The 17877-nt window shown below is 51.4% G+C and overlaps 5 protein-coding genes across 8 annotated transcripts; 1 reads left to right on the forward strand and 4 right to left on the reverse strand.

The window, feature by feature from the left end:
• Positions 1-73: 73 nt before the first annotated feature.
• On the reverse strand, positions 74-2103 carry LOC148321833 (histone H3-like centromeric protein A). Its single transcript, XM_088318809.1, has 5 exons — positions 1938-2103; positions 934-1089; positions 726-868; positions 559-633; positions 74-332 (listed from the first exon to the last, which is right to left on the reverse strand). Exons 2-5 carry the CDS (start codon positions 1067-1069, stop codon positions 204-206), a joined length of 483 nt encoding a protein of 160 aa, XP_088174935.1. The 5' UTR covers positions 1070-1089; positions 1938-2103; the 3' UTR covers positions 74-203.
• Positions 2104-2220: 117 nt separating this feature from the next.
• atf6b (activating transcription factor 6 beta) lies at positions 2221-7311 on the reverse strand. Of its 2 annotated transcripts, none has more exons than XM_088318808.1 (17): positions 6987-7311; positions 6018-6094; positions 5809-5890; positions 5658-5714; positions 5384-5472; positions 5107-5293; positions 4908-5036; positions 4721-4827; positions 4475-4654; positions 4317-4399; positions 4030-4209; positions 3855-3968; positions 3676-3775; positions 3523-3590; positions 3351-3450; positions 3186-3270; positions 2221-3067 (listed from the first exon to the last, which is right to left on the reverse strand). In XM_088318808.1, exons 1-17 carry the CDS (start codon positions 7060-7062, stop codon positions 2820-2822), a joined length of 1962 nt encoding a protein of 653 aa, XP_088174934.1. In that variant the 5' UTR covers positions 7063-7311; the 3' UTR covers positions 2221-2819. The 2 variants fall into 2 exon arrangements, with proteins under 2 accessions (XP_088174934.1, XP_088174933.1); XM_088318807.1 differs by having other exon boundaries at positions 2514-3067; positions 3523-3593.
• Positions 7312-8088: 777 nt separating this feature from the next.
• LOC148321835 (uncharacterized) lies at positions 8089-10864 on the reverse strand. 2 transcript variants are annotated; one of them, XM_088319226.1, is made up of 3 exons: positions 10551-10864; positions 9616-9947; positions 8089-9295 (listed from the first exon to the last, which is right to left on the reverse strand). In XM_088319226.1, exons 1-3 carry the CDS (start codon positions 10804-10806, stop codon positions 8348-8350), a joined length of 1536 nt encoding a protein of 511 aa, XP_088175352.1. In that variant the 5' UTR covers positions 10807-10864; the 3' UTR covers positions 8089-8347. The 2 variants fall into 2 exon arrangements, with proteins under 2 accessions (XP_088175352.1, XP_088175351.1); XM_088319225.1 differs by having other exon boundaries at positions 10530-10864.
• A 206-nt stretch (positions 10865-11070) lies between these two features.
• Positions 11071-14934, reverse strand: cibar1 (CBY1 interacting BAR domain containing 1). Of its 2 annotated transcripts, none has more exons than XM_088318116.1 (9): positions 13651-14934; positions 13059-13293; positions 12928-12996; positions 12750-12851; positions 12284-12289; positions 12077-12181; positions 11874-11987; positions 11573-11686; positions 11071-11499 (listed from the first exon to the last, which is right to left on the reverse strand). In XM_088318116.1, the coding sequence occupies exons 1-9, from the start codon at positions 13677-13679 to the stop codon at positions 11404-11406; spliced, it is 870 nt and encodes a 289-aa protein (XP_088174242.1). In that variant the 5' UTR covers positions 13680-14934; the 3' UTR covers positions 11071-11403. The 2 variants fall into 2 exon arrangements, with proteins under 2 accessions (XP_088174242.1, XP_088174241.1); XM_088318115.1 differs by having other exon boundaries at positions 11071-11505; positions 13651-14928.
• On the forward strand, positions 14045-17286 carry LOC148321837 (major histocompatibility complex class I-related protein 1-like). The gene is made up of 9 exons (XM_088318114.1): positions 14045-14247; positions 15210-15485; positions 15635-15925; positions 16007-16291; positions 16409-16528; positions 16599-16631; positions 16768-16809; positions 16880-16915; positions 16991-17286. The coding sequence occupies exons 1-9, from the start codon at positions 14178-14180 to the stop codon at positions 17017-17019; spliced, it is 1182 nt and encodes a 393-aa protein (XP_088174240.1). The 5' UTR covers positions 14045-14177; the 3' UTR covers positions 17020-17286.
• The last annotated feature ends 591 nt before the right edge of the window (positions 17287-17877 follow it).

Genomic DNA, 17877 nt, shown 5'->3' on the forward strand with positions numbered 1-17877 from the left:
AATGTCGCCTTGGATTGGCTGCCTGCCGAGGAAGTGGGCGGGGCCACCCCACCCCACCCCCCAAAAAAATCCATTCTGTTGTCAAAACTTTATTTATAAAACACAAACATTGCTAACAAAAAAAAAACATTGAAAGGAAGTCACATAAACGGGTTGAGCGGTTGGCGTCCGACGCTTGTGTCGCCACGTGGCGGCCATCTTGCTCAGATATCTTGGGTGCCACGAATACGTCGCGCCAGCTGGAGGTCGCGGGGGAACAGAGTGACCCGCTTGGCGTGGATGGCGCACAGGTTGGCATCAGAAAAAAGCATCACCAAGAAGGCCTCGGTCGCCTGCAAGGACGGGAACGCGTCGTTAACACGCTGCCGGCGCCAGCCCGGGAACTGATGAGTTTGTAAATTCCTTCGCTGACCGCGCTCGTAACTCAAAGCATTTGATTGCAAATTGTATTTCCTTACTGAAATTAAATTGATACAACTCGGTGATGCCGATCGATCGGTTCATTGTTAAATGCGCGGCGGGTCTTCGTTTGACCTTTGACCCCGCCGGCAAGCTTACCTCCTGAAGCGCCATCAGAGCGAAGACCTGCCACCTGAGGGCACCTCTGCCGAAGCCCTGGCACACCTCGCGGACCTGTGGTGGAGCGAGGAGGAGTGGGGGGTGGAGGGGCGTCATGTTGGAGCAACAAGCTAACATGCTAACGCGCGAGCTGACGGACGCCTCACCAGGCGGGAGAACGGCGCCTTCCTGAGGAGGAGCTCGGTGCTCTTCTGGTACTTGCGGATCTCCATCAGGGCCTTCGCCCCCGGGCGGTACCTTCGCCTCCGTGGCGACACAGGGGTCCTTCGTGGCGACACGGGGGGCCGCCCTGCAAGCAGAAAAAGCTTTACAAAATGTCATCAGGACAGGACGATGACGACGACGGCGGCTCACCTCCCCCGGATGTGCCCGGCTGCGGCAAAGATGGCGGGCGGCGCCCGCGGGGGGATGTCGCGGGAGGCGGTGGAAGGGGCAGGCGGCGGCGGGGGTTGGCACCTTTTCTCCGGCTAGACGAGGAATCGTGGCGCATGACGCAGGCCGCGAACACACCTTGCCACGACAACAGATCACGCCATGGTCATGTGACACACGGATAACAACAACATGCAAGACACGCAACAATACGCATCAAAAAGGTAGCGTTCCTATTACTTTTTTATTAAGTGCATTAAATCAACTAGTAACGGCTGATCAAATTAAAGGACACAAGATGTGGTGTTAATCACAATAACTGTTAGTTAATTAAAATGCAGCTTTAGTGTTTGTTTTTGGACTTCGGTGGCAACAAGCATGCCAGCAAACTTTGGCAGGCGGCCATCTTTTACGTCATGCCGTTTAAACGTGTACTCCATGCGCTACTAGTGCATGCAATTCACCCTATACTAGTTTAAAAAGAAAGCGAGCCGTGTCGAGTCACGTGGTCAGCTTTCAGCCAACCTCTGCTCGCTTCCACAACGACGCCTACGTCATCGGAAAGCGTTGTGAGGGCGGAATTTCCGGGAGAAACGTTCCGGCGTTAGCAAACAAAATACAAACAATTCGTCATAATGGCAGCTCTGCAAATGTAGTTGAAGAAAATGTGAAAAGTTAATTTGGGCGAGGCAAAATGAGCACATTCGGAAGTGAGTCGAGAAGCACACACGGCATGTCACATAGTGACGTCACGACAACACACGATGCGTCATTGATGAAATCGTTGCAAAACAATAAGCGCCTTGCACGATGCTCGGTGTTTTTTCCTCCTTGTTGTATAAACTGTTTTAAGTCAACAGGAGTGTTAAACATTCTGACGAACCCATCCGCTAGCACGTTTGCGTTGCATTCTCTCAACGAGTTTTAATTTTTAATGTGAACTCGTGTCGTTTGTTTTGAGGCTTCGCTGTCGATCTTCCACTTACCAGGTGTGCGCAGAAGGTCCCAAGTCGGTGCAAAGAGGCCAAAAAAATCAACTTTAAAAGCAGCCAAGTCGAGTAGAAAACTAGCCCAAATTCAAACGGAGCATCGCTTTGCCTTTGACCAATCAGCGTACAGGGACAAGAGGGCATGGGGGGCGGGACTAAGCGTCTGGGAGCGCTTCGAAACACGACCCGCGCCACTTGAGCGGGCGGCAACAAAAACTACACCAGCGACAGTCATTTCATCATAATCAAAATGTACTGTACAGTAATGGCAAATGAAAACAACAGTGCAAAAGTTCATTTTAAAGAACAAATTACAGTGTATAAAACAATTCCTAGATAGCACAATATGGCTAATATGCGAACATAACGTCGCGGTAAAGAAAGGGACAGCAACTCAATGTTATTTTGTGTAAATTTGTTTTGGTTGACTGCTGTCACTACGTCATTACGGGCAAGTTTTGATTGACAAGTCACGCTTGAACTAAAAAAGAAAAAAAAGTGACGCTAGAACAATTTTCACGGCGGGGACCAGCACTGTACCTCCTGGTCCAAAGAAATACTCAAGCTCGCCAGCAGAGGGCGCTCAAGCTTTAATTCAACTGATTGAGGGAAGAGGAATTGAAGTGCAGACCAGTTGTTTGGGACGTCAGGAACAGCCGCTGGTGACGCTCCGTTGAGGCTAAACATGAAACAAGATTGACACTTCTTGCCAAAGCCAAAATGCCCAAAAAAAAAAAAGAAAAAAGAAAGAAAATGGAATATTTACACATCACTATGTACAAACATTAAATACAAGTAGAAAAAAAAAAAACATCTGCATGCTTTCACGGGTGCGAGTTCCACTTCCTGCCGACGCAACACGCCCTCCGCTAGCATACTTCAGACGCCCTCAGACTGGCTGATGAGATATCCGGCGCGGGCGCGCGGGCGCGGCGACGTCTGATGCTGGTGGCGCCCTCGCAGGGCCGAGTGGTTGGAAGTGGCGGCGTGCGGCGGGGACGTCGGGGGCGTGTCCCGCATGGACGGAGGCACGGTGGACGACTTGATGGGGACGGTGCGCGTGTTCATCACCTCACAGTCCACCTGCATCATCAGTTCGTAGCCGTGCGACGCGTTGTACACGCTCTCTGTTGACCAGGGCAAAGGAAACGGTCAGGAAGGTCTCGAACGAGTCAACGATGATCAAAATTGATTTATTGAAGCGTAAATGTTTGTGTTTTTTGCTGCAACAATTTTGTCGCTTACCGTTGACCGACATGGCAGGCATGACGAGCGACATCTTGGGCCGGCGCGTCTTGTTGTGGCTGATGGCAGGCAGCAGCAGGTGGTCCTACGGGCAAAAGCCACGCGTAAAATGTGAAAAAGCGGGCGAGGGACTGAGCGGGGGCTCCCAGCCGGCGAGCAACACACCCGTCTGAAGGACACCACGTAGAAAGTGTCCTCGCGCCGGTCGATGGCGTCCAGGAAGTCGCCGTAGGTCACTTCGGGCCCGGGAAGCACCTGCAGCTGACTGCGGGGGGCGCACAAGAGTCAGTCGAGCAAACGGGAAGGAAGCAGCCGATAGGCTCGTTGGCTTTCCCACCTTTCGATGGAGCGGTGCGTCTGGATGGGCAGGTAGCGCGACACGTTGGCCTTCCTCAGCTGGGCCCGCTGCTGCGCACACACACGCATGCACGCACGTTGCTTATAGATGTCACATGAACAGCTGTCGGTGGGCCGACAGGAAGTGACCCACCTGAGCCATCTTGGCCTTCTTGGCACTCTTGGCTTTCCCGCTGGACTTCTTGTGGTTGATCTGATGGCGCTGAACCCAACCGCGAAGTTCTGCCGCCAGCCTGGAAATGACATTGAAACCACACGGACGCCATTGGTGGAAAGCGCATGACGCGACGGGGACACGCAGAGGCGACTGACCTTAGCGACTCGGAGCGGTTGAACTGTGGGCAGTGGGCGTGGCTGAAGTATCGTTCCAGCCTCTGCAGCAGGTTGCTCTCGTCCTTGGCGGCGCCGAAGGCCGAACTCGCGTTCCTGCGCCCGCCGCAAGGTCAGAGTTGGACAAGCGGCGGCTCAAAGGTCAAAGTGGCGTCACCTGAACGGAAAAGATTCGGCCGCAAACGTTTCCATCTCTCCGTCGTCATCCGACGTGGCGGTGGCGGTGACTTCCTGGCGCCGTGCCGGCTGCGCCGCCTTTTGCATCTCCAGGAGCCGCCGACTCGTGAAGGACCTGGCGCCATCCCGAAAGCCCGCCGTCCACTTCCTGTCCAAGACGCTGTGGGCGGGACAAACGTTGAGCTGACGGCACCCCGACCGCCCGTTCCAGGACTCGGAAAATGTGCCAACTCAAGTACCGACGTGCTTTTTGTTTGCCGGCTTTACCTGACCGGTCCCAAGCTGAAGGTCACAAAGAGAAGGACGGCCATGACGCACACGGCTCGTTTGCTGCCGGGAGACTCGCCGCCCTGCCACACACACACGGGAACTTGCATGACGACGCCTTTGGCACGTGTGAACGCCAAGAGACGCCGGCGGCGTACCCGGCCGGCCTCCAGCCGTTCACGGAGCTCCTGGTTCTCGCGGCGGAGTCGCTGGTTCTCCTGCTGAGCCTCCTTCAGTTGGAGCTCCAGATTGTGCACGTACTCCTTCTTCTTCTTGCGCGACTGGCAGGCCGACTCGCGATTCTTGATCATCCTCTGCTGCCGCTTCAGAACTTTCATCTGCGCCACAACAACGGAAACGTTGGCATCTCTAAAATTCCCCGTTGATTATTTGTTCCAACTCACGTCGATGTCGTTGCAGCTGTTGCCGGGCAACGTAGCGGTCGCCGGGACGATGGGCTTGGCGGCAGGCTCCATCTTGACCACGGTGGGGGCCGATGTCAGGCACACCACTGCAAATAGCGGTCACAAGCGCAACCTGAACATTCTGCTGTGGCCCCGCCTTTTTTTTTTTTTTAAATGCTCAACTCACCGGGTTGTGTCGGCTCCATGGCGGGAAGGCTGCACAGGACGAGGGTGCTAGCAGGCGCGGTCCCGGCGACAGGCAGGGCGGCCAAGCAGAGGGGGCGGGGCTGGAGGGGGGTCTTGGCGGCCGGCACCACTGAGGACGCACAACAATGTTGCTTCTCACATCCCCACGTGAAGGAAGTCGGATTGCTCATCAACGGCACCTGTCGCTCGCGTTTTGATGGAGGCCACCACGGCGGGAAGCCGCGCCGTTAGCGTCGTCTGCGACCCCGACGCCGTGCTGGGCGTCAAGATGGTCGTCGTCGCCAAATCGGCGGCATCCGGCGGTGGGGACATCACGTCTCCAAACGTGTAGGGAGGCGTCGGGGGATTTTCACCTTTCACGGGAACCTGCGGGACGCAAAGACCGCAACTGACACGGACGGACAGAGAGTGGCGCAAGGCTTGCAAATTGGATCACGACGCGGTTGTCGCACCCACCAGAGGATCAGACGGCGCCGCCGCCGCCGACGACCGCTCGGCCTCCAACGACCACACCGGAGACGCCGGCTCGGCTTTCACCTGCAACACTGCATGCCCGCGCAAACGCACGTTGTCATGGCTACCAAGAACACTTAGACAACACAGACCATGAAACATGTTGCTGTGACGACCCAGGTGGTCAAACATGTGTTGCTGTGACAACCATGACACACACACACACACACACACACACACACACACACCCACACCACCCCAATCCAGAAAAACTTACGCAGCTCCATCGGCTCAGCCATGTCACTTTGGACCTTCGTGTGCGCGCTGCTGCCACCTGCCACAAAATGTTGGTATTAGTATGTTTGTTTACTTTTTTTTTTACTTGACACGTGACATACGTGCGCAGAGGCGAAGAGAAGTTTCCTCACCAGTGAGCTGGTTGTCGTGCACACGTTGCCACGGACACGAGGAGGTGTCGCCATCCAGCGTCAACACCAGGTCGTCGTCCAACTGGCGGAGGCGAAAACAGGACAGGAAGTCACGCTCGCTGTGTGCATGTGTGTGCGTGTCCTCAAGGTCACATGATTAGAAACACAAGCGCGGTCTCGAGATCTCAGGCGCGTCCGACATGACGTACCAAAGAGTCATACTTGGGCGCCAGGCTCATGTGCTCGTCGCCATCCTCCACACCGTCACAGCGATACAAACACGCATCTGAGACATATAAAAAGATGACCAAAAAAAATGTAAAAATTAAAATAAAACAGTTTTGACGCACATGGAATCCAACTCCTGAAAAAAAGGACATTGCAATTATTAATTGCAATTTTTTGGGATATATTCCTACTATATTTGTGGACCTTTGTGGATTTTGTTTGCTAACAAAAATAACAACTGCCAATCTTGAATACATCATATATTTTGTAGCTCTTCATTCGTTTTTTTAAATTCATTGTCGTTATGCCTTGCCACGCCCCCTTCTGATTTCATCATTCGTCTTTCCTCATTTAAAAGTGCTAATTTTAAAATTGTGTGCTTGTATATGTGGAGGGAGAGGAGCGAACAAAGAATTCATTGCTCAGAGCTCTCGTCACGTCTAAAAGATTCACAGGACGTGACGTCACGTTAGGCAACAATGGAGGCGCTTGCGGCCCGTCAGCTGCGGCGCAGCATCATCGTCATCGTCATCTTCATCATCACAATGACACACACCTTCACGATCATGGTGGGCCGTTTGATTTGGTACACACGTGTGTTGGTGTGTTTTGTTTCGCTCCATTCGGAACTTTTGGAGAGAAACAAGCGAGCCTTCGAGTGTACCTAATCAAGTGGCCACATCCGGATTGGGGCAATGAGGAAGCACGAGGCCGCGTGCAGCACGTCCGTGACTTCACAACAAAGGCAGCGTTCAAGAAACAAGTGCCATGACGTCAAAGTGAATGAGCCTGGATATTGACGTCACCGGAAAGGAGCCCGGGAGGGTCACATGGCGACGGGGGTGGGGGGTCAAATAACACCAATTGATGCTGGACGGAAAGGGAGGCGTCTGCACTCGGATTAGGCCAAATGAGGTCGAACACCGACGGCCAATTGTCGAGCGACTCACCCCAATCTTCGCTTGTGAGCAAATTGTCGGCAAAGAATCGCCCGACGTCCGAGTCGCACAACACGTCCAGACTCATCGCGCCAGCAGCAGCTTGTCGGGAATTATTTCACACGAGCGTCCCCTTTGTCTCATGCGCGAAATACAAGTGTTCTTTCATCTCAGCTCATCTCGACCTTCGGCGACCTTTCCTTTTTTATGCTCAAATAGCAACGATGGTTTCCCAGGCCAAAATTCCCTTCGACGAGATCCTCCGTGAACGAAACGAGGAAATGTCCTCCACGGGAAGCTCCGCCCATCTGGCGCTCATTCGTCGAAGGCGACGAGGTCCAAGTGATTGACAGGCCGATTCGTCAATGGGACGAGGTAGACATATGGGCGGATTATGGATGACGTTGGTCAATAGGAAGGCATCGTTTATGACTGACGGAACAAGACACCAATCATATTCCCGTTTGTGGTTGTGACGGGCTGGCAGTTCCTTTAAGTGAACAGAATCATCAGTTCATCAAAAAGAATCGTTCACCGAATCGAGAGCGCAGTACAGTACGTTCACTTCCTGAATCTTTCGCGAACGGCAAGTTAGCTCACTGACTCTTTCCTGATCGCCAAAAGATGACGCTGGCTGCTGATTGGTTGTTTGCGATTGACCCGAATCGCTTGCGGAAGTGATCCATTTACTCGCATTCACGGAGATTCGTTCTTTTTGAAGGACTCGTTCGCGAACAACACACTAGTTTGCGGCTCCTTTTAAACTGACACTTTTTTTTCAGCCAATAACGTTCGAGCAAAAGAAATCAATAAAATGGAAAATCCAAACACAGTGGGGAAAGAAAAGCACAAAGCAGCCCACGCGCGAAAAATATAAAAATATTTTCTTCCCCAATATCAAAACAAGTTGGGCTACAGATGATCGCCTCCAGAAACGTGCACGGTGCCTTCATGCAAAAAGAAAAAGACAAATAAATAAAGATGCAAATGATGTCTGTCGAGCGAGCCTTCGTGATGCCACAAACATCTGAACAATGAAAATGTGCTTTTGATGGCAAAATTGTGCATTTACAAATATCACCAGAGTAACAATTTAACATTTAACAATCTTTATTTGCACGCTATTTGGTAGTATTTATTTAGTAGCGCATGTACATGACATCATTGCTTCTCCACCCATTTCCAAAAAAAACAAAACATACTTGACAGCAAATGTCGAAAACGGCATTCAAAGAACACAAACCCCAAAATTATTTTTGAGGAGGCTTACAAGGGTGGTCAACAAACTAATTCAACTGTAAGTAGTTGAGTCATGAGTGAAATGAAAACTAGATGTGGGTGGCCTTAAATGACGTTGGCATCGGCCCCCCAAGTCAGAGCTGCACCAAGTGTTGGCGGGCAGGACGCTTGTCGGTGCCGGCGGCGTGCGCCTTCATGTGCACCTCCAGCGAGCGTTTCTCCTGGTAGCGTTTGTCGCACATGCAGCAAGCGTGCGGTTTCTCACCCGAGTGCGTCAGCATGTGCCTCTTGAGATCCACTTTTTGCACGAAGCTCTTGTTGCAGGCGTGGCATCCGAAGACTTTGTCCTTCCTATGGAAGCGCTCGTGCGTCTCCAGCGAGATTTTTTGGCGGAAGCTCTTCCCGCACAGGCTGCAGATGAAGGCCTTCTCGCCCGTGTGGATCTTGGTGTGGGCGTCCAGGTTCCCCACCTGCCGGAAGGTCTTGCCGCACACCTTGCAGGCGTAAGGCTTCTCGCCCGTGTGGATCCTTTTGTGCACGTGCAGGTGTTGGCTCATGGTGAACTTTTTTCCGCATTCGTCACAGCCGTGGGTGCGGGGCCTGCCACCCGTGTGCCGCTTCAGGTGCCGCTTCAGCACCGCCTTCTCCGTGAAGGTCTTCCCGCAGAACTCACAGATGAAGGGCCTGTCGCCCGCGTGCACCCTCGCATGGCGATCCAGAGCACTCTTACGGGGAAAGTCCTTGCCGCACTCGCGACACGACAAAACCGGCGGCGCACTTTTGGGGGCCGTATCGTCACAGAAGACGCAGGTGTGCTTCGGCCTACGGTCCTCAACGGCGTCTTGAATGTGCTCTCCACGCTTTTCCTGAACGTGCTCGTGACCGTCATCCTGCCGCACGCGATCGAACCGGTCATTATTCTGGATGGTGTGGCCGCACGTTGGCCCGCTTGTGTCAAGCACACAATCGGTAAAGCCGTCTTGTCGTGTATTTATTTTACTGTCGTCGGCGTGGTCCTGGTGTGGTCTCATTGTGTGAGCGTGGTCATCTGTGCCGGTGGTGCTCTGGGGTTTCGGGGGATTCTGCGGGAACAGGTGGGAGAAATTTCAGTGTGTGCAAGTTCAAAAGGAATGCTCTAAGCCCTTTTCAAAATAATCACAATTTGCCAGAGTTGTGCCGATGAAACACAGAGATTTTCCTAATTGTCACACAGAATGTCATTGTAGCCTATGCCCACTAGATGGCGCGCTGACTCCATACAATGCAACAGGCATCTTTCCTGTCAAATCTCCTGAGTGAAAAAAATCCCTTTTCGGTTTGGCCTTTGCAAAGTCCCGCTAAATTCAACCAAATTGTGCATCGTCATCATGTTTCTTTTGTGGTTGAATCGTTTGGCGCCCACCTGGCACGAGGAGGGTCTTTCCCCAGCATGCAGCCGCCGGTGCGTTTCCCACGCTCGGACGGAGGGAAACTTTTGGCCGCAGGCATCGCAGGTTCTGCTGCTGTCACGGTGTGTTCGGAGGTGGTGCCGCAGGTCGTTGCCGCAGGCCGAACGTTCGCCACAGAGGCCGCACACGGGCTCCGCCTCCTTGGCGTGCGTTTCCACGTGCTTCATCAGAAAGCCTTTTCTGCCGAACGACTTGGCGCACACTCTGCAGCGGTGCGACTCGCTGTCGCCGTCTCGGGTGGGGGACCCGGTGGAGCGGCCGTGTGATGGCGTCGAGGGCTCAGCTTCTGGAAGGGAGGACACCGGTGATTAGCCATGTGACATCCTGTTGAATATTCCCCAAAACGTTGATTCCATGGCGCATCAAACTCCCAAATTCTCCCGAAGCGAGAAATTCCCAACGGCAATTTGGATACTCTAAAGATCCACTTGCAACGTTTTCCCAAGCAGATTTTGCTGCGAAACCTTGTGTCAAATAAAGCAATTATTCTCAAAGGTGCCACCCCTTGTCTTATCTATTACCCATTACTCATCTATATGTGCATGTTGGAGTGGAATTTATCTGCCTCGATATGATTTGTAATTAGATACAATTTTGTTAGAATTTATCATGGCTAGTAAAATATAATGAATAGTGATCTACTAACCCTATTAATGCACATAAAAAATCTAATTCTCAAGAATCTATCATTGATTTGGAACATTTCTTAGTGTGCTATAATCAAAAGGTCATTTGACAGGTTATCTTTTGGGGGGGTCTAGTCACGCGGCTAATGCTCGTGAGTGGAGAGGAAGTAAAAGAAGGAACGAAGCCCCCCCCCCAAAAAAAATAAATAAATAAATAAAAGGCTTCACTCGGCCCCACTTACCCACTGTTGCTTGATACTCACTGAAGATTCGCTCGACGGCAGCGTTGACGGCGTCCATGACTATCCGCCTGAGCTGCGGGTCACCCGAGCTCGTCCGCTCCTGCAGTAGCCGCACGACGCGCTCGGCCGCCGCCGAAAGTTGCCGTTCGACGGCCGCCCTCATGGTCTTCTGTCGGTCTCGGCCGCCCGGCTGTGGCTGCTGCTGCCGCCGCCGGCGCCGCTGCGGCCGTGCGGGGGCTTCATTTTTCTTGAGCTTCTCCTTCGCCGCCATTTGCATGATTGTATGTGTGCGGAACGTAAACACGCCGACTTCCGGGTTGCCTTGGTCACGTGGCGAGACGCATGCGCAGTGTGTCATCTGACGTACCTAGCTTAAAATAATAAACAGGCATTTGTCATCAAGTACTTCTTTAAAAATAAATAAATAAATAAAAAACGTTCGAATTAATTTAACTAGGATAGGTCCCATTAAATTACAAATAACTCTTCTCACCGAGAAGAAACAAGACGCGACAAAACTGAAGCTAAACTGTAGTTTATAAACGTGCAACTTTATTTTCTTGTTGATTTTGAAAACAAAGAAAACAATGAGTTGTAAAACCTCAAACACACATTTTTTTCTCCCCAACTAAGAAAATAATGACATGTATGATCCCAACCCCATGACAAGTACTTGCACAACATTGCGTCTTTACTTTTGATTGACACGCTCTTACAACTATTCAAATACTTTTGTTTACATTTGCATGTGTTATAGTCATCTTGTGAACACATTTGGTTGGTTGACAGACTCAATTTGAAGGAATAAGAAGTCCTAAATGTCCTCAACAAGATGCCACATTTCGGTGTGTACTGTTCATAAGTGCAGATAGCGTCATCGCGTTTCCTCATCAGACTCCTCCTCTTCTTCTTCAGATTCCTCCTCCTCTTCCTCCTCGTCCTCGTCCTCAGCCTGCCGTCCGGAGGCTCTCTGTTGCTACGGCAACCAATTAAATGAAATACACGTCACAGCGCAAAGGAGCAAAGCGGGCTAACAATCCTACCTGGAAGGCGGCCGCCGGCGTCAGGAAGGAGGTGGCGGTTCCGTCCAGAGAGTTGGCGCGCACCACGTCCAAGCGCTCCGAGTAGTTTGGCGGGTGCAGCGAGCTCCTGAACACCTGACCGCACGCGCGCAAGGACGCACGCAAGCAAGCGCCATCAGAAGGCGCATTGAAAAAAAAAAAATGGGAAAAAAATGTATTTTAATTTGTTGCGATTTGATGGACTTGATGTCGACACCTTTGTCGCTTCAAGAAAGTCGGAGTGAGTCCAAGCAATAAAACGGCAAGCGAGCGTGTGGCGTACCTCCAAGTCGTTGTCCTCGTCTACGCTGCTCATGCTCTGGTAGGCCAGCGTGTAGAGCTCCAAAGCTTTGGCGTGGAAGCACATCTCCACGCTGGCAAAGTCACACAGGATCCTCTGAAAAAGAGACAGGCGAGTGAGAGCGCGCGCACGCACGCACCAACGTGGCGGCGGCGGCGTGTCCGCCCTCCCTGGCCGCGTCCCACCTTGATGTCTCGGATCTTTTGCTTCTCAAAGTCATCGATGGTCTCCTCCAGCTGGCGAGTGGTGCGCGCCGCGTCCATGGTGGCTCGCTGCAACTCGCTCTCGGCCTGACGCACACCAGAAGCATCATCATCATCGTCGTCATCATCATCGCCATCGACATCGTCATCTCATGCAACAGCAAATGAACACGTGGCAAGGGAACCCACCTGAGACTGGAGGCGGTGTCAAGGAAAGGAAGCAACAAATGTATTCAGTTAAACTGGCAAATTTCAAATTGACTCAGCACTGCCCCGACATACTTTTTGAGAGGCGTCGCTCGCTACGCTTTTTTCGCTTGGCGTTGTGAGCAAAACCGTAAAATATGAGGAAGCGTCAGGTATACGCTTAAAAAAAAGATGCTGATGGTCTTGGCTGCCAGGATGGCCGAGTGGTCTAAGGCGCCGCGTTCAGGACCCAGTCTCCCCAGGAGGCCTGTGTTCGAATCTCGAATTTCCCCATTGTGGGACTAATAAAGGCAATATTATTATTATTATTATTATTTGTAGGGTCTGAAGCGGTTTGATGTCACAACGGGGAAAACGGATTGGACATGCAGGGCCACTGCGTTAGGAACTGGGTGACCGAACGGATCCAAGTGTCAAGTCAGGGTGGTTGTGCTAAGCTGAAGGATACGATGACTTGTCGGTCGGACGGGTTTCGTTGGCGAGTGCGCTCCAATTGCAGCACCTGCTTGGACTCGCGTGACCTGGCACTCTGGGCCGCCTTCACGTCCTCCTGGAGAAAAAAAAAAAAACGCCATCACTCTCAGTCAGCCCTTTGCCTTGCTCACGTGAACGCTACGGTAACTCACCCGTTTGCGCCGCACCACCGCGCCGTAACCTTTTAGTGGCTCGATCACCTTGGCCTCCAGTCGCTCCACCTGAAATGCGAGCGCTCCTCATCAATGCCATTCTCCTTCCTTCCATGCATCCATCCACTGACCTCAGCTTGCCGATAGTCCTGAATCTTGGCCAAGTGTTCAGCAAATTGCTTCATGCCTTTCTTGAGGCCGGGGGTCTCGGTGTCAGCGTAGTCGGCCACCTCTCGTACCAGCACGTCAGCCTTGTCTCGAAGCCTGGCAGCTTTGCGGCCGTAGGCGGCAAACATTTGACACATCTCGTCGAAGTGCTTCTCCACGTTGCTGATGTTCTCCTGGATCCTCTTGGTCTGATTGTCCCTGAACAAACAAACAAGTAACAACTCAACCGACCATATATGTAACATCAACAACAATAACATCATTGGCCAGAAATCTATCTATCTCTTGCAAACAAGATTCTGAGCATGGTTGGAGTGGCCAGTTCCACATGATTTCGATAAGTCCCAAACATTTGAAGTCATTTTACCTCTGGGTCCGCAATCATTTGTTCATTCATTCACGAATCACGACAAATGGACGGTGAGGATGTGCGAATTTGTGGGCTGTGCTAAACGCGCTAGCAACACGCGGCTAACTAGCTCGGCTACTAGCCTTCCCGAGAACAACTTCCACGTCTAAAAAACACAAGCCAAGCCAACGACGAGGAAATTTTACCTCGCTCGTACATCCGGAGTTCGACTCATGTCTGCTGAGGAAATAAAAGAACAAGAAAAAGAGTCAAGCGGACGTCGCAAGACGTGGAGCTAGCAAACACTGAAGGTAGCAGCTGTTGCCATGGATACTGGAGCGTTCCGAATGCCACGGAAAAATGTTTTTTTTTTTTTTTGCTTTACCAGTGGAACCGCGCGTGCGAGAACAGGTTTGACAAATGTAATTTAAGAGTAACGTTGAAGAGGGAACGAATAAAAAAATTGCGGGTTTGCATTCATTACTTCTGTTCACTTTGGAATGAAGGCGATGCGTGTAGTCCACAAAACAGGAACGAGATGGCAGTGAACGCACCAGAGAGAGCGAGAGAGCGTGCGAGCGAGCGAGAGAGAGAGAGAGAGAGAGAGACAGAGAGAGAGAGCGAGAGATAGAGAAAGAGAGAGAGAGAGAGAGAGAGAGAGAGAGGCGTCCGTCCAGACCGGCAGACGGATTTGATCCGAAGTTGGTCATTTGACTTCTCAACGTCGTTTGAAATGATTTGGATGAGCGTGAATATGTTCGTCTTCGTTTTGTGTTTCGTCGCGCCATTGATAGCAAATGGAGGTGAGTTTGTGTTACTTAACTCAAAGTGAAAGTAAAAAAAAAAGTTTTGGAGCGCAAACATCCACAAAAGCTAAAATGTCGGCCGACAGGTGTGTGTTTGAGAGAGAGAGAGAGAGATGTGAGTGAAAGTTTGAAAAAGAAAGACGAAAAACAAAAGTGTATGTTTGTCAAGTTCGTCACAGTCGCGCGTCTGCGGGAGCGCGCGTGCGAATTCGTAAGACAGGTATGTATAGGTGTGTGTGTGGGGGTGTGTGTGGCGTGCGCGCATGCATGCGTGTCAATGGCAAGGCTATATCCTCTGGTGGCCAAGGCTATCCGCAAATCGAAAAACTTGTAAACATCGGATCAACAATCCAGATCTGTTTTTATGTTGGATAAAATCCGTGCACGCACGTACACGTGATTGCCGTATTCACAGTCGTAAATATTTTTGTCTCTCGAATGAGTAAGTAAGTTTCGTATGGTTACACCTCTATTCATAGAGGTGTGGGTGCGGGAGCGAAACAGAGTTTCGGTTCGGACGCCGGGTTTTTGGATCATTCTTGGTTTCCCCGTATGGGTACTCTGCCACCGCACGACGACAACGTGATGAACCGGCGCGGCGGCCCTGAACTGTTGCCAGCCAGTCACAGGGTAGACATAGACGCCGTCACTGAGTGGGAACCGAACCCACGCTGCCCGCACACAACTCGGGCGAGTGTACCACTACACCATCAGTGACTCTTCTCGAATGAGTTATTCAGGGAGACATCTTTTTATTGTCATCCTGAATTTGAATAAAGAAATTGCATGATGTACTAACTCTATGAATTTTAGACATTTTTGCTCCAAATCTTTTCTATTCTATTCTCTATTTTTTTAAAATAAAATTACATCTGTTTGGAATTCTGTTGTCAGGTATGTTTTGTGTGCGTGTGCGTGCGCATCCGTTCAATGATGTCCTTGTGTGGCTCCTCTTCCAGAAACTCATACTCTGACGTACATCTATACGGGGCTGTCGGGGAGCCCGTCACTCCTGGCGGGCTCGCACGAGTTCACAGCCATGGGTGTGCTGGACGGTCACGTGATCGACTACTATGACAACCTTGCCACGAGGAAGGAGCCCAAGCAGCCTTGGATGGCCGACGGGTTGAGCGCCGGCTACTGGGAGCAGGGCAGCAAGTCCAGGAAGAGCAAACAGATGTGGTTCAAGGTCAACTTGGACATCTTGCTCAATCGCATGGGAGACAACCGCTCGGGTAGGATGGCGCCCGCTCGTCAAACGTTCCATCCTATCTAACCTATATAATTGTGGGCGGAGTCAGTGCTTCAGTCATATACTTTGTTTGGTGCGTCCCGTGCGTGAGCATGCACTTTTTTTTAACCATTCAACGTGATTTCCCCTCAGACTTGCACGTCCTCCAGTGGCTGCATGGTTGCCGTGGCAACCTCCATCCCAACGGCACCATGGCATTCCGCGGCGGCGTGGACACATACAGCTACGACGGCCAGAACCTCTTGTCCTTCGACTACAAGCGCGACGAGTGGGTGGCGACGGCCCCCGCGGCGCAGGAGACCAAAAGGAAGTGGGACAACATGCAGCTCCTCAAGGACTACACACGCAGCTACTTGGACAAGGAGTGCATGAGCTGGATGGGCCGCTTCATCGCCCTCCGCCGCAACCGACTGGAGCAGGCGCGTACGTATGCCGCCACACTGGTTTTCCGGGGCCGTGGGTCAAGAAAGTCGCTGACGGCCGCGTGCGTGCGTGCGTCCGCAGCGCCACCGTCCGTGGACGTGTTCGGCAGGACGACGGGCGTGGCAGGTACGGTGCGGCTGAGCTGCCTGGCCAGCGGCTTCCCACACAAGGACGCAATCCTCGAGATCCGGCGGAACGGCCGCACGCTCGCCCAAGAGGACGGCGTGACGTCGTCGGGCGTGCGCCCCAACGAAGACGACACCTTCCAGAGGCGTGACAGCGTGGAGGTGCGCACGAGCGACGCCGCCAACTTCACGTGCGTCCTGCGACATCACGCGTCGGGATTCAACGTGGAAGTGATTTGGGGTGAGGCGGCAACTCCAACTGTGGACTCAGCGGTACTCGGGCTGGCCCAAACCATTATTTTGTCCCGACTGGCTGTGCTGAGCGATTTTTATTTTTCTTGATGTTTTTGTCATGCAGATGGCGAGATCTTGGGCGCTCCCACGGGTGATTTGAGCATCACCGTTGGCGCCGTGTCGGCGGTGCTCCTCATTTCCTTTGTCGCCGCGCTGTGCTTCTTGTCCAAAAAGTTCTACGTTGGTGGGTTGCCACGGAAACGCCCGTCATCACCTTCGTCACATGTTCACGCCCTGAACTTGTTTGTCCGCAGGTCATGCTCGCAAATCTGTGCACACGTCAACAGGTATTTGGCTCACTCTGACAAGCTCCAATCGTTTCGAAGGTTGGGGTGATGACATCGTCAGACGATGAATATTTTGAACAAACGCTCTTTAGTGACCGTTCTTTAACCGGTGTCTTGTCATGCCATCTTCCGCCAGTCACCTTCCCGTATTCGAGCTCCGGCGCCACAGACGATTCAGGTAAACCAAAAGTGTCAGTCAGCTGCTTGCCGAACACGCGTTTGACCGCCGCCATCTTGTCTCCCTGCAGTTGTCTCTTCCAAGTACTCGTTGAGCGACAGCACAGGTAATATCCTCGCCGTTTGGCGGACAGCCGACAGTCCTTGTTAACCGACGGCTGTTGAAATGTGCGCCCCTGCAGCCAGCACCCCGCTGACCTCCGACGAGTGACATCATCGTTTGGGCAGGCTCCACGTCACTTTGGAAATTCCATCATCACCTGCTATTTGAATGATGATCTTTTTAAAAAAAATTTCATCACTGTGGTAATCATCTCTCACGCTGACAAAAAGTACTTCGGCACCATTTTCTTTTCTGCTTAAATAACTGCAACGGGTCCTACTGACAGGATGACATTACAGCTAATTTGCTTTGCAAATGGTTGATGCTGATACCACTTGTTCATGGGTAAATAAATGTTCACTCCAAATAAGCTCAGCACGCGCGCGTGTGAGAGTGTGCATTTGTGTACGAGAGACAATTGCATAGCTTATATTCCTTGATGTATCGGTGGTTTCATCTTGGTCAGAGGTTCCGAACTTTTGACATCCAATATTTGACTCTCCAAGTAGCACCATCAGGACCAATTCTGAAATACAGGAGTTTCCGAGACTATTTAGATGGCACATTTCATACACCTTCACATTTAAGGGCAAACAAATTTAAGACATTCAAAAATAAATAAATAAATAAAACAAAAGACATTTAGAAGCAAAGTAGCGAAATAGTCATATTCTAAAATGAGTAAAAGAATATATAGCACAAGAGCAAGGCTGTTGGTCAAAAAGGTGGAAGGGGTTGTAAGTCATGCACTGAATGATTGACCATTTGAAACCACTGTGCACGCTGAGAACATTTAACGCAATGCTTAAATATGGACAATAAATTGTTCTTAAACAATCCCATTATGCAAAAAAAATCCATTCACAGTGTACTCCCGAAATATAAATTATGATTACCCTATAATTAGAATATCCTTTGTCATTACATATATATTTATATAAACACACTATTACACATTTATAACAG

The sequence above is a fragment of the Idiotropiscis lumnitzeri genome, chromosome 16 (genome assembly GCF_059441095.1).
Source record: "Idiotropiscis lumnitzeri isolate Australia: NSW breed Sydney's pygmy pipehorse chromosome 16, RoL_Ilum_1.0, whole genome shotgun sequence".
In the NCBI taxonomy this organism is placed as follows: Eukaryota; Metazoa; Chordata; class Actinopteri; order Syngnathiformes; family Syngnathidae; genus Idiotropiscis; species Idiotropiscis lumnitzeri.

What these genes read in the sequence shown, in the direction of transcription:
- LOC148321833 (XM_088318809.1), bottom strand. Translation starts at nt 1,069, where the DNA reads ATGCGCCACGATTCCTCGTCTAGCCGGAGAAAAGGTGCCAACCCCCGC. An exon ending in AGGCGCCGTTCTCCCGCCTG is followed by an intron (nt 634 to 725) that starts GTGAGGCGTCCG and finishes GCTCCACCACAG; the next exon opens with GTCCGCGAGGTGTGCCAGGG. An exon ending in CTCTGATGGCGCTTCAGGAG is followed by an intron (nt 333 to 558) that starts GTAAGCTTGCCG and finishes CCGTCCTTGCAG; the next exon opens with GCGACCGAGGCCTTCTTGGT.
- atf6b (XM_088318807.1), bottom strand. Translation starts at nt 7,062, where the DNA reads ATGAGTCTGGACGTGTTGTGCGACTCGGACGTCGGGCGATTCTTTGCC. An exon ending in ACGCACCGCTCCATCGAAAG is followed by an intron (nt 3,451 to 3,522) that starts GTGGGAAAGCCA and finishes CGCCCCCCGCAG; the next exon opens with TCAGCTGCAGGTGCTTCCCG. An exon ending in GCCTGCCATGTCGGTCAACG is followed by an intron (nt 3,068 to 3,185) that starts GTAAGCGACAAA and finishes CCTGGTCAACAG; the next exon opens with AGAGCGTGTACAACGCGTCG.
- LOC148321835 (XM_088319225.1), bottom strand. Translation starts at nt 10,806, where the DNA reads ATGCAAATGGCGGCGAAGGAGAAGCTCAAGAAAAATGAAGCCCCCGCA. An exon ending in TGAGTATCAAGCAACAGTGG is followed by an intron (nt 9,948 to 10,529) that starts GTAAGTGGGGCC and finishes CCTCCCTTCCAG; the next exon opens with AAGCTGAGCCCTCGACGCCA. An exon ending in AAAGACCCTCCTCGTGCCAG is followed by an intron (nt 9,296 to 9,615) that starts GTGGGCGCCAAA and finishes CTGTTCCCGCAG; the next exon opens with AATCCCCCGAAACCCCAGAG.
- cibar1 (XM_088318115.1), bottom strand. Translation starts at nt 13,679, where the DNA reads ATGAGTCGAACTCCGGATGTACGAGCGAG. An exon ending in ACTCCGGATGTACGAGCGAG is followed by an intron (nt 13,294 to 13,650) that starts GTAAAATTTCCT and finishes TTGTTTGTTCAG; the next exon opens with GGACAATCAGACCAAGAGGA. An exon ending in ACGAGGACAACGACTTGGAG is followed by an intron (nt 11,687 to 11,873) that starts GTACGCCACACG and finishes GCGTGCGGTCAG; the next exon opens with GTGTTCAGGAGCTCGCTGCA.
- LOC148321837 (XM_088318114.1), top strand. Translation starts at nt 14,178, where the DNA reads ATGATTTGGATGAGCGTGAATATGTTCGTCTTCGTTTTGTGTTTCGTC. An exon ending in GTCCAAAAAGTTCTACGTTG is followed by an intron (nt 16,529 to 16,598) that starts GTGGGTTGCCAC and finishes GTTTGTCCGCAG; the next exon opens with GTCATGCTCGCAAATCTGTG. An exon ending in CGGCGCCACAGACGATTCAG is followed by an intron (nt 16,810 to 16,879) that starts GTAAACCAAAAG and finishes GTCTCCCTGCAG; the next exon opens with TTGTCTCTTCCAAGTACTCG.